General features: G+C 52.1%; 1 protein-coding gene across 1 annotated transcript in view; it reads left to right on the top strand.

Annotated features, from left to right (window-relative positions):
• The first annotated feature begins 10,629 nt into the window (after nucleotides 1–10,629).
• LOC102240170 overlaps nucleotides 10,630–13,984 on the top strand; it is a 63,024-nt gene continuing 59,669 nt past the window's right edge. Inside the window, exon 1 of the mRNA XM_014545219.1 lies at nucleotides 10,630–10,834. Within this exon, the coding sequence (XP_014400705.1) occupies nucleotides 10,826–10,834 (9 nt within the window). The 5' untranslated portion in view covers nucleotides 10,630–10,825. The remainder of the gene's footprint in view (nucleotides 10,835–13,984) is intronic.

Genomic DNA, 13,984 nt, shown 5'->3' with positions numbered 1-13,984 from the left:
TTTTTTGAATGTGGTAAAATCAGAATCAAGCATCTCACATTGCACAACTTGATGATGTTTGCCCAATATTAGGTTCCTTGTGGATTCGTGTTCATTCACATTCATGTGGAATGTAGCACAGTTTAATCATCCTCTCCTGTCAGTGGACATTGGGGTGTTCCCAGTGGATTGCATTACAGACAAAGTTGCCATGAGCATCCTCACACAAGCCTCCTAGTGCACCTGGAGTCTTCTCTAAGCAGAGGCTGTTAAACCTTTTTAACCAAGATCCACGGTAAGAAATACATTTTATAAGGTACCAGGATATATAGAGACTTCAGGCATATAAATGAAAGTCTTGCCAAAATCTAGACGAGATACACTCTGATAAATTCTGTTCTTTATTTTTTCTAACATATTCACTGTGACCGACTAAATAGAAGTTATCACTGACTAAAGCAGTCTTTCTCAACCTTCCTAATGCCGCGACCCTTTCATACAGTTCCTCATGTTGTGGTGACCCCCAACCATAAAATTATTTTCGTTGCTACTTCATAAGTGTAATTTTGCTACTGACAATATGTAGTAATTATATATAGACGAGATACACTCTGATAAATTCTGTTCTTTATTTTTTCTAACATACTGATTGTGACCGACTAAACTGAAGTTATCACTGACTAAAGGGTCACCAACCAGAGTTGTTGGGTTGTATGGTATTGTTAGGCAGGATACATGGCTGCTAGGGCAGGAGGAGGGGAAGGGGGTAGGGAAAGAGGGAGTTTTTCTCACCCACGGAATGAAGAAGTCAGCAATCTTGGGACTTGCCAAGATAAAATTGCCAAATGTTCTCATAAACTTGGGGGAAAGCCACAACAATGTAAAAGGGGGACCTGGAAATCTAGTCTGTTGCCCAAGATCCAGCAGGGGAATCTTAAACCTATAAGGGGGGGAAAATATAAAACCCTTGAACCCCCACCAGGCGGGGCACTGAGACTAGCTGAGTTGCCAACTTGTGCTTTATGCCAAGTGTATTTTTAATAAATGTTCTTGCTTTGCTTCAACACTGCTTTTTGTTACTCATCTGAATTCTTTCTCAAAAGCCTGACAAGAGCCGGGGTGGGGTTAGGTGGGGGAGAACCCTCTCCAATGCAAGCAGCTCTGTGGTAACAGTATGACCTTCTTCAACTTTATTAGAGAAAGAATGCACAATTAAGTTTCCCACGGGCAGTACACCAGAGTCACAATTGTTCAACATCTTTTTAAATATTTGTCAACATGGCAGTAATAGCATGGGATCTTTTTCACATTTCTATGTTTATTTGACATTTGTATTTACTCCCGTAAGCTCTGAGGATGTTTCCAGAAGAAATTAGCATTTAAATTAATAGACTGAGTAAAGAAGGTGACTCACCAGTGTGGGCAGGCATCATCCAATCCATTGAGGGTCCAAACAGAACAAAAAAGGTGGAGAAAAGGTTAACTCTCTCTTCTTGACCTGGGACATCATACTTCCTGTTTCTCAAGACTTTGAACTCCAGAGTTGACACCAATGGCCTTAACACCTTATTTGCAGTCCTTTAGCCTCTCAACAAATTAACCACTGGCTTTTCTGGCCCACTGCTTGCAAATGACAGATTGTAAGACTTCTCGGCCTCCATAACCATGTGAGCCAATTCATGTAATAAATCTCATATATCCATATCTGTATCTATGGCTATATCCTATCGGTTCTTTTTCTCTGGAGAACCCTAACACATTGCCCTTTGCATTTATTAAAAAACAAAATTCAACCTAGTAAATTTGAAGATCTACTTGGCTTTATTAAGGAACTAATGAATCGGGCAACATCTCATCCAGCAAGTACAAGGGCAATGTTAACATAAAAACATTCAAACCTGTAAAGATTTTTGTGAGTTTATTTGAGCCCAACCGTCAACAATTGTCGGGAAGCAGATTCTCAACGGACTGGGATAGTGCTCCAGATAATGACCGTTTTTCATCTATTTTTATACATTGCCATCAAAGGAGGGGACATGGGAGGGTTACAAGAAATCCACTGGTGATAGATTAGGGAGGCGGGAGAAAGCAAAGTGGGGAACCTCTGGGATTGGATAAAAAGTAAAAGATAGACACATACTTAGGTGAGTGCAGTAACAATTAACATAACAATGAAGGAATCCATGGTATCTATCCTGGCACCCACGCACATTTGGTTGTGCCCTGAGGGATCCAGAAAAAGGGAAGTTACAAGTTACCCAGACATTTCAAGGACATGTTAGCAGAGATGCAGAAAGACAGATAGGCTCAGTTAAGGTAAAGGTTGACCTTATCAGTGAAGATACCAGCCTAGGAGGTGACTACCCACCATAACTGCTTTTAGTTAAAGTTTAATTTCAGACCATCCCTGTGGTGACTTTAGGTCTCTGAGTTTGCCAGACTGCCACGCAGGCCTCCCCTGAGCTTGTCAGGTTAGCATGTGGCCCCTTTCGACCACAGCACTCTGAGGGGTTGTACAAAATGAAAGGTGTTTTATAGGTAAAAGGGTAGGGCACGAGAGCTCTTAACCAAAGAAAAGAAAGGATTATATTTTAGATCAGGACCTGGTTTTGGGGGAGAGAAAGGGAACAGCAAGGCTTTTTATCATGCAGGTTGCCTCTTCTTTCTATGGGGAGGAGGACGGGGAATGAGCCTGCAGGACAGATTGCTTTACTGGTGCCCGACCAGAAAATTCCAAATTGGTTGATTAAGATTCAATTTCCGGAAGAGGTTGAGACCACAAACAAATCAGGTATTAAATCTAGGGTCGGTATCATGGGATTTTAGCATAAGCCATGCCATTTGGGCCTATAGTTTTCTCCGTTCTGTGTGTCAATGTAGGAAACATTCAAACTTGTAAGAATTGTTATGAGTTTATTTCATCCAAACTGATAACAATTGCTGAGAAGCAAAATCTCATCAGATTGAAAAAATGCTCTAGAAAATGGCAGTTTTACCACTTATTTTATACATCAGAGAGAGAGGAAAGGAATGAGAGAAACATCAATTTGTTGTTTCACTTAATTGATTGGTTCATTGGTTGATTATTGTATGTGATTTGACCAGGGGTCAAACTCGAAACCTTGGCATATCAGGACAACACTCTAACCAACATAGCCACCTGACCAAGGCTAATGTTTGTGTTTTACTTGGCAAGTTTAACCCATTTACATTTATGGTGATTACCAATATATCTGGAATTGGTTCTTCCATCTTATTTGGTTATTTCTACACATTCCAGTATTTTATGCAATTTGTTAATTTAATTTTTAATTGAACTGGGTGTTTTTGTTTTGCTTTCTTGTGTTTTGAGAATGGAGAGAATAAAATGGAATAAACATTGCTGAGAGAGTCACTGAAAATGTAGGGAGTTGAGCCGGGCTGGTGTTGCTCAGTTGGTTGAATGTCCTGTGCACAAAAAGTTGCATTAGATTCCCAGTCAGGGCACATACCCAGGTTTCGGGCTCTATCCCGAGATGTGTGCCCAGCAGGAAAAAGCTGGCACGGAGCCACCTGTAAGTCCTGAGGAAGGGAAAGGGTGCCTGAGCTCCTCTGTTACATCAGCAACCAGGGAAGAACCAGGAGCCTTACTAACTAAGATTCTTTACTAACCACAGGGCTAGTCACACACAGACCCTGCAATGCTTCCCCACTAAGGGACACTGATTACCAGAAAGAGTGTCTGTCCTCTCTCCATCCTGATCAAAGATTCATCTCAAGAGTCTCAAAGCAATTGGATAGTTTCCACAGCAGGAGGTTCAGCAGCGACTCAACCTCCTCTTTTCTATGTGTCCCTTCCATTTGATATCAAACAACCATGGAAGATTATGTACTCTAGTCGTAACTTTTAGTGTCAAATGTACCTTCACTTTATTTTCTGTCTACATAAGTCCCTCTCTCTCCCCCCAAGTCAGAGCACTGTTTCAAGGCCCGCCCTCAACAAGTCTTCAATAAAACTCTTTTCTGAAGTTTACAGAGTCTGTTTTCTTTTCTTTGACAGTCTCGTTCAGGATTCCAACAGACACATGGTCCCTGACAGCCAGGGCTGACAAAGGAAACATTCGCAGCACTAGTAGAGTGTCTCTGAGGAACCCACAAAAGCCCCTTTTTAGAGAAATGGTCACTTTGAACACCTTATAAGCCAGTGATGGCAAACCTATGACACGTGTGTCAGAGGTGACACGCGAACTCATTTTTTGGTTGATTTTTCTTTGTTAAATGGCATTTAAATATATAAAATAAAGATCAAAAATATAAATCTTTGTTTTACTATGGTTGCAAATATCAAAAAATTTCTATATGTGACACGGCACCAGAGTTAAGTTAGGGTTTTTCAAAATGCTGACACGCCGAGCTCAAAAGGTTCACCATCACTGTTCTAAGCCCACAGGGCAGAAGCAGAACTCAAGGGACTCGCCACAAGGGGTCATTCCTTCCCCCAATCCCTCCCAGGAGGGTTGGGCAGCAGGGAGGTCAAGCTGGGGCCTGCCACACCCCCAACCCAGAAGGTGTGAGGCAACCACCATATGACCTGGCCCCAACAGGAAAGAGCTGATTGGCCTAATATGGTCACCTGACCCAACAGCAGCCAATCAGTAGGCTGAACTAGGATTTGGTGAGCTGATTCTCTCTCAAGAATTTAAACTAGGAGCACCTGACAGGGTGTAGGAAGGGATAGAGCTGAGCTGATATGGGAAGGAGGGGCCAAAGGAGGGGATGTAGGATCAGAGCCCTTGGGATTGTCCCAAGCCCAGTGGTGAGGAAGCAGGAGTTCTGGGGATGGGGTGGGGGAGGGTGAAAGCAACAAACAGAGGAAAGATGTGAAGAGCAGAGGGGTAATAAGGCTGGTTTTTAGATTGGCAAGAGCATATATTGAGTTTCTTTATGGCAAAGGTTTGGTTTGGTTTGAACTCCAGTGAACATCTGCATATTCCGGCTGCTGAGCCTAGAAGCCATCCTGGGTCTAGTTCCAGGCCAAGGTCCTGACTATCCCGTGGTTCCTGTTCTTGTATATCCACCAGTTCTTGCTGTCCAGTGTGTCCTTACCAGAAGCACCCATTACTTGAGGTAACAGGAGTTGGAATGTGTTTCCTGCAAGGTAAGAACGCAGCCGCAAAGAGAAAGTGAAAGATCACCAAAGGGCCAGGGCACAAACTGGCATCACCAGGAACAGAGCCCAGCTGTGCCCTCAACAGACTTCAGTTCTGGCTGCATTTTCCCCAATAAAATCCTCCTTTATTGGGCTGTATTTAATTCTGTGAAAATATGCCTTATTATAAAAACAGAATGAAATCCATAAACCAAACCCCAAAACCTCTAGCAAAACAAGATCCCGTTAACGTATAAAGTAATTGCTGTCAGGACAGTCCCTTCAACTTATTGCTTTTGTCGCTTGTTTCTTGAGATCACGGCTCCAATGAGGCCCACGGCTGCCAAGCCCACTCCTGCGATGCCAGCCGCCATGATGGCATCTCTGACCTGCAAGAGAGAGGAGGTGGGTCAGACTCTGTGTCAGGACTCTGAGTACAGGCTGTACAGTCAACAAGAATGTTCAGCTCATAGAGCCTCGCATGCCCCTTGGTCTCCATAACAAACTCAGAAGTCAACAAATATTAGCAAGGAAATGGGGAGATGAGGGCTGGAAGCGGAAAGAGTTGGTGGATGGAGCCAGCTGGCCAGGAATGGACCTGGACTTGAAGAGGGAACCTCGATTCGCCCTGCGGGTATTTAAGGCACATGAATCCCAGAGGGTGGCTGTGGAAAGGACAGGGAGATGCAGCCAGGATGGCGGCGGTCCTGGCTGGCCAACGGGGAGCCCATGAAGCTAGTGTGAAGTCAAGGAGGAATTGCTACTGAATCATCAATAAACTATGACCTCCATGAGAGCAAGGACCTCACATGTCTTGTTCACTGCTGTATCCCCAGAGCCCGGCTAAGTGCCCGACCAGGTGCCCTCTCACCCTCGTCCCTCTCACCCTCATCCTCTCACCCTCGTCCCCTCACCCTCATCCTCTCACCCTCATCCTTCTCACCCTTGACCCTCTCACCCTCGTCCCTCTCACCCTCATCCTCTCACCCTCGTCCCCTCACCCTCATCCTCTCACCCTCATCCTTCTCACCCTTGACCCTCTCACCCTCGTCCCTCTCACCCTCGACCCTCTCACCCTCGTCCCTCTCACCCTCGTCCCTCTAACCCTCGTCCTCTCACCCTCGTCCCTCTCACCCTCGTTCCTCTCACCCTCATCCCTCTCACCGTTGACCCTCTCACCCTCATCCCTCTTCTCCTCTCTCTGTACTGCTCTTCCTGAGCTAACTGTGCTTCCCCACCTCATGCTCTCTCTCCTGCTCCTTTGACGCCATGTTCGCTCTCCCTCCTACACCCTCCGTGCCCTCCCCGTGTGACACACACTCTCCTCCCAGCAGACAGTCTCTCCTCTGGGCACCTCACTGCCCCAGGCTGGACCAGCTGCCCCTCCTCTCTGTGCACAGATGGCTTTGATACAACTTTCTGTGCCTCTCTGCCAGCACCTCTGGTTTGGGATCTACGGGGAATGGCAAGAGCAGGACATGAGGACCAGCCTGCCCAGCACCTCTTCACTTAGGACAAGGCCAGATCACTGGCCCAGACACATTTGGGTGAAGGGCCCTGAAGAAGGTCTCCCGGCTGGGCAGCCGCAGTGTGAGAGCGGACTGGCTGTCCGTGACTTTCAGAGCACTGGGGCCCACAGCACTGTCCTGGGATGAGGATCCCTTGGAATGTGCTTCCAGACTGAAAGGTGTTCTTCAGGGACGGATACACCCAGGTTCACTCCTCACCTCATGTCTGGACGATTCTTGTCTATGCCAGTCCTTACCATGATGGGTGCAAAATATTGATTTGCTAACTCCAACACTCCTTCCACGCTTTGCATTCTGCCCTCAGCATTCTCCTATGAATGAGAGATCTTCTCCCATTTATGTATTGATGGACTCATGGTATGGACTCATGAATTCAAATTTTTTCCATGGTTTACAATTTAATTATTAATTATTTTTGGTGTGCCTAATCTGTTTGGTTCAGTGGATAGAGCGTCGCCTGTGGACTGAAGGGTCCCAGGTTCGATTCCGGTCAAGGGCATGTACCTTGGTTGCGGGCACATCCCCAGTAGGGAGTGTGCAGGATTCAGCTGATCGATGTTTCTCTCTCATCGATGTTTCTAACTCTCTATCCCTCTCCCTTCCTCTCTGTAAAAAAATCAATAAAATATATTAAAAAAAATACTGCAGCATCACTGTGAGAACCAATACTGCAACATCACTGTGAGAACCAATGCTGCAGCATTACTGTGAGAATTAATGCTGTAGTATTAATATAACAAATACCATGCAGGCTTCACTGTGGGTTTCCCAAAATCCAACCCATTTTCCCACTTAGGAAGAACTCCAGAGGGTAAAGGGTCACTCCATGAGAAACACTAAGGTGGCAGTGGCTGGACTGGGTCTTCTCTGTCCCATCTCCTCCTGGTCCCCTTTCTTCCCTCCCTCCCTGCCTTGCCCACCTCCTCCCTGCTCCTCAGTGTCCTGCCCAGGGCACCACAGCTCAAGAAGAGAATTTTTCAGCTTTTCTTTGTCTCTGTGTCTGACCTCAGCGAATGAGAAACCTCCTGCAGCCCTCACCCCAGGCGGCCCAACCTGAGGCCAGGGCTCCGTACAGAACCTGGTCAGTGACAAGCAGATTCTTCTGATCATGAGACCGGTTCTGTCCTGAATTCACTTCCTCATCCACCTCCCGCCCAAGACTCACTTCAGCGCATCAGTTCCCTATTTTGTGACCCCAGTTTCCGACAAGGTTCCCTGCCTCCTGTCCCTTCACCTCCACATCCAGTCCCCCAGGACCCCCGGTGTCCTTCCCACATGTCCCATCTGTCCATGACCCTCCTCTGGCCTCAGGGCACAGGATGCCCATGGGCAGCCACAGCCCCTCCTGACCCTTCCCCACACTCCTCGCCCTCCCTGCCCTTGGCCCCTCGGGCTGGCTGAAGGCCTTGCCTTTCCCTCCCCACAGCTCCCTCTGGCCTCTGCTCCTCTGCACCCCAGCTTCTCTCTGTCTCCAGTCCCTGCCCCACACCCACTCCTCCTCTCCTCCCCCCAGACAGACCCCTCCTCTGAGGAGCTGCCCTGAAGGCCCAGCCTGGCTCAGCTGCCACGCTCAGGGTCCCAGTCCCCGGGACCGCCACCTCTCCCCATGTGATCATGCTCTGCTGTGGTCCCTGTGCCTGTCTCACCCCCTCTGGGCTTGGAGCTCCATCAGGGGGATCCTGTGTGCTCGGCCCGCCCCCCCTCCCTGCATCTTATGGGTCCTGAGAGGGACCTGGTTTGGAACAGGAGGGCAGGACCTGTGGGAGCAGGAGGGCTGGAGGGCCAGGGGGCCAGGGCTCAGGCCAGACAAGCACAGAGTTGGTGTCCTTCTGGGGGAGAACAAGGGCATTTCTCACTCTGAAGGGAAATGTTGGATTAATTTGAGGCCTGGGCACTGTCCCAGGAGCAGGCAGTGAGCTGGGGCCTGGTCAGCGGGAGGCAGTGGTTCCCAGGAGCAGTGAAGCAGGTGGACTGAGCTCTGGAGGGTGCAGGCGCCTTCCCGGAATCGCCCCACTTCCTGTAAGAGCCCCGCCCAGCTGGCTGCTTTCCCTGCACACCAGGCGCTGGGCCGGCCCCTCCCGGGATCCTGTGTGAGTCTGGACACCAGGGCTATTGGGGGCGGCTGTCCCTGTCTGACCCTGAGTTGGAATGCGCGGCATCAGGCAGACACATGCCTGGGAGGAAGGAGGAGCGAGAACAGAGGGGCTGGGGAGGCATGAACCCCAGCAGCAGCTGAGCCCCTCGGCTCCATGTCCTGCAGGCACAGGCCCCCAGCAAGGATTGATCTGGCTCAGGACGTCATTGTGCTGAGGTTGGAGAGTCTCTGCCCTAAGCCCTCACTAAGATCACAGAAGAGGAGGCCAAGCTAATGAGTCCATAACTGGGGTGAAATGGAAACAAAAAATACTCAGTTAAGATAAAAGGCAGAAGTAGAAAGAGAAGGGAATAGAGAAATCATAGGACAAGTAGAAAACAACCTAGAAAACAACATGTTTCTAAATAATTCCTGGGTCAAAATGAAGCCCTAAAAAAAGTGTTAAATTGAGGTGAGTAAGTTAATACACACAAATAAATATACAATAGATAAATGCAGGTACAGGAGCAGTGAACAGGAAATGTGAATGCTCACTGCTCACGTGGGGGAAGAGGAAGTCTCCAATTACTATCCCAGCTCCACCTCAAGAAACAGGAAAGGGAAGGAGAAATCCAAGGCAAGTGAAAGGAAGGAAATAACAGAGCGCAGAAGCCAGTGAAACTGAAAACACTGACACAACAGAGAAAATCTAACAAACAAAAGCTGGGTCTTTGAAAACATCGATTATGTCAACAAACTCGTTCATTAAAAGATGACAAAGGAAAAGAGAGAAGATACTGATTACCAGGATTGCGAAGGGAAGCGGAGCGGGGGTCATGGGGGTGATGGGGCTGATGGGGGTCAGGCTGGGAGAGGGGGCGCCTTCCCGTGCCCCTGCACACAGAGCTTCCTGGTGGAGGGAAGGGCTCTGCCAGGTCCCCTGCTGGCTGCCCGCCTCCCGCCTGCAGTGCCGCTCCCCCTCCCGCTCCCTCTGAGGCCTGAGAGCTGGGCAGCCTCCCTGCAGCTCCAGCAAAGCCACGTGCACAGGGGGAGGGAGGGGTGAGTGCAGCTTAGGTGCTGGTTGCCTGGCCAATAGCCACCTCCCCTGCCCGCTCCAGGCCTCACGCGCACGCGCACGCAAATGCTCACGCATGCGCACGCGAATACGCACGCGCACGCGCACGCGCATATGCATTGAACGCGCACACGCACACGCACATGCACACGCACACGCACCCGTCACTCATCTCCTGGCGCCACAGCCCTGCCTGCCCTTCATTGGGCAGTAACGGCCTCTCCGCAGACCTGGCTGAGGCCCCGAGTGGGCTGAGCCCCCAGGGAAGCCCCTGCCTGTTGCCCACGATGGGTTCCCATGGAAATGGGCGCAGCCCTGCACAGGGAAGGCGGGGCCAGGCCGCAGGGGGCTGTGGAGAGGGTCTCCCTGCTCAGAGGAGACCAGGGGATGAAAGCAGCTCTGATGCCCTTGGACGGGACCTGGTGAGAATGTGCCCTGGAGGCTGCTGCCACCATAGCCACCATCACAGCAGACGCGGGACCAACAGGATGGAAAAGCCTGGGCCCTGGTGCCCGGGAGCTGCTGGGCTGAGCCTGCGTCCTGCCTCCCGCCTCCTGTTCCAGGGACAGCGGCCGGCCAGGCTGGGGAAGCCGCTCTCAGGGGAGCTCTGCTTCTCCCGCCCACATGCACCCCAAGGCCAATGAGCCCTGGGCTCCCCGAGGTCCAGGCTCCCGCCTGCTGAGGCCTTCCCGTGGGTCCCGCCCCGAAGGCTGCCCGTGGCTCCTGTCCTCGTGGGACGGGTATAAGATCAGGGCCCACGCGGGCCTGGGGCTGACAGCTGGGCCTCCCATGCCCTGTCCTGCAGTGGGAGCACGTGTCCAGGGCAGGGCAGGGGTAAGGCGTCCCTCCGACGCTCACCGCTTCCAGGCCCAGCCATTCCAGGCCTTGAGGTGGGAAGTCCCCTGAGAAATGCTGAGAGTCCCTTTAACCATTTAGTGTTCAGTTCATCTGAACAAAAAGGAAAGTGAAAGCAAAAGTGTCCCCTCGGGTATAAAACCTGTTGCACTAGGAGCAGAAAGCAGACCCTGCCCTGGTGAACAATGGCTTCGGTAAGTCCCCAGAACTTTCTAGAACCGGCTCTACAGGGGAGGGCAGCTCTCTGCTATAAATGAAGGCCTGGGGCTGTGCTCCTGCTGGTAACTCCAGCGCTGTCTCTAAGGCTTCCATGGAGACCTGTATGTTGTTTAAGTCTCTTTTGCTGCAGGACTGGGAGGTGTTCGGGCAGAGGGAGCCCCGCTCTGGGTCTGGCACTGTGTGGGGTCGGGGGCCATGTGGGAGGATGTGCGGTGTCTGGGCTGTGCCCGCCTGAGCTGGGGAAGGAGCTGGAGTGTGGGCTGATGGGGGACACAGGACTTGGGGAGCAGTGGGTCCGGGCCTGTGGGCCTCAGCTGCTGCTGGGGTTCATGCCTCCTCAGCCCCTCTGTCTCGCTCCTCCTTCCTCCCAGACTTCTGTCTGCCTGATGCCGCCCATTTGGTTCTCAGCCTCCAACACGGACAGCCGCCCCCATTAGCCCTGGTGTCCAGACTCACACAGGATCCTGGAAGGGGCCGGCCCAGCGCCTGGTGTGCAGGGAAAGCAGCCAGTGGGCGGGGCTCTTACAGGAAGTGGGGCGATTCCGGGAAGGCGCCTGCACCCTCCAGAGCTCAGTCCACCTGCTTCACTGCTCCTGGGAACCACTGCCTCCCCCAGACCAGGCCCCAGCTCACTGCCTGCTCCTGGAACAGTGCCCAGGCCTCAAATTAATCCAACATTTCCCTTCAGAGTGAGAAATGCCCTTGTTCTCCCCCAGAAGGACACCAACTCTGTGCTTGTCTGGCCTGAGCCCTGGCCCCCTGGCCCTCCAGCCCTCCTGCTCCCACAGGTCCTGCCCTCCTGTTCCAAACCAGGTCCCTCTCAGGACCCATAAGATGCAGGGAGGGGGGGCGGGCCGAGCACACAGGATCCCCCTGATGGAGCTCCAAGCCCAGAGGGGGTGAGACAGGCACAGGGACCACAGCAGAGCATGATCACATGGGGAGAGGTGGCGGTCCCGGGGACTGGGACCCTGAGCGTGGCAGCTGAGCCAGGCTGGGCCTTCAGGGCAGCTCCTCAGAGGAGGGGTCTGTCTGGGGGGAGGAGAGGAGGAGTGGGTGTGGGGCAGGGACTGGAGACAGAGAGAAGCTGGGGTGCAGAGGAGCAGAGGCCAGAGGGAGCTGTGGGGAGGGAAAGGCAAGGCCTTCAGCCAGCCCGAGGGGCCAAGGGCAGGGAGGGCGAGGAGTGTGGGGAAGGGTCAGGAGGGGCTGTGGCTGCCCAGGGGCATCCTGTGCCCTGAGGCCAGAGGAGGGTCATGGACAGATGGGACATGTGGGAAGGACACCGGGGGTCCTGGGGGACTGGAGGTGGAGGTGAAGGGACAGGAGGCAGGGAACCTTGTCAGGAAACTGTGGGTCACAAAATCCAGAACTGGGTGCCCTGAACAGGGGCAGGAGGTGGACGAGGAAGGTCTGGGGTCAGCGTGGGCTGCTGGGCACCGGCATGGAATGGGGCAAAGGGCAGCTGCGCCCTGGCCTCAGATTGGGCCACCTGGGGTGAGTGCTGCAGGAGGTTTCTCATTTGCTGCGGTCAGACACAGAGACACCGAAAAGCTGAAAAATTCTCTAATCATGAAGCAGAGGTGCCCTGGGCGGGACACTGAGGAGCAGGGAGGAGCTGAGCAAGGCAGGGAGGGAGGGAGGTAGCAGAACCAGGAAGGGACGGGGCAGAGAAGACCCAGCGAAGCCACTGCCGGCTGAGTGTCCCTGGGCAAGTCCCTCTCCTTCTCTGATCCTCAGTTTCCCTAGCTTAGCACGTGGGTTCTGCTTCCTTCCCCTGGGCTGTGGGAGGGTGGCAGTTATGGTGGGAAATGTGCCCGCAGAGCCTGCTGGGCGAATGTGTCAGGCCACCTGCCCTCCTCCCCCCACCCAGCTCCAGAAGCTGGGCAGCCACACTGGGGCCCCCGGGAATGATCTGGTCCTGGTAAGTTCCTGTCCCTCAGGTCGGCATCTCAGACAGTGGGTGACCCAGGGCGGGAGGGGTAGAGTGTGAGGAGGCTCCTAATGTCGTCATGGACACGAGGGTCAGTGTGAGGGCAGAGGACCTCGGACTCCCATGGACATTGTTGCGGGGGTTTGCCCTGGGCCCCAGCCTCAGGGAAGGAGGTTTACACGCAGGTTATTATGTCATCACCCTTCGGACTCGTGCACAATACACCTGCATACACATGTCTGCATCCTAGCTGTGTACGTGTACACGCAACACAACATACATATGCACAATACACACCGACAGACAGCACACCCATACACACATGCATGACACACACACACTGGACAAATATTCACTCTCCTAATGCACAAGGTCGCATTTCCAGGCTCTGCCCTTTGGGAAAAGATTCCCGACTTCAGGATCCCCCAGGGCAACCTCTAGAAGCTGCAGGAGGCTGAGGACCTCACAGGGGACAGGAGTCCCCACCACACGCTTACCCACGGATGAACATCCGTAAGGGTGTCCCCAACCAAGGGGCAGCGCCACGACAGGTCCCTTGAAGCTGCCTGCAGTTTTGTCTGCACCTTCCTGGCTGTTTCTCTTGCAGTTTGTTGAAGATCTGAAGCTGGAGGCCTGATTGAGAGTTTCTGCATCAGCTACTCGCACTGGGCGCGCTAGGTGGGTGATAGTTATGTGATCTACCTGGCTCCCCCAGGTAAGGGGGGTTGAAAGTGTTACTCTCCAAAGCTTGATTAACATAATGAAAACCAATTATAGTGGGGCCTTGACTTACGAGTTTAATTTGTTCCATGACTGAGCTCATAACTAAAATTACTCGTATGTCAAATCACTGTGACATTTGCTGCGCTAACTAGCGGGGGGTATCTGAAGCTGGCTCGTAACCCAAATTTTTTTGAGCTTGCAACTCAAAGCAAAAAATCGGCCGAGAGATGGCTCATATCTCAAAAAAACTCATTAGTCGGGACACTCGTAAGTCAAGGCCCCACTGTAAAGCCAAATGCCACCCTGGAAACCTGCATGGATTCTCCCTGGGCAGGGCTTGTGCTCACTGTACATCCGTGTCCCTTGGGGGCATCTCAGTGGTCCCTCAGGTCCTGACCCAGCAGGGAAAGAGGTCCGTGGGCCCCAGGGAAGCTGGGCTGGGGCCGCATTGGACGCTCTCCAGCTCCGGCCC

This window comes from Myotis brandtii, unplaced genomic scaffold (genome assembly GCF_000412655.1).
Source record: "Myotis brandtii unplaced genomic scaffold, ASM41265v1 scaffold1112, whole genome shotgun sequence".
Lineage (NCBI taxonomy): Eukaryota > Metazoa > Chordata > Mammalia > Chiroptera > Vespertilionidae > Myotis > Myotis brandtii.
This window is presented reverse-complemented; position numbering and strand designations above follow the sequence as displayed.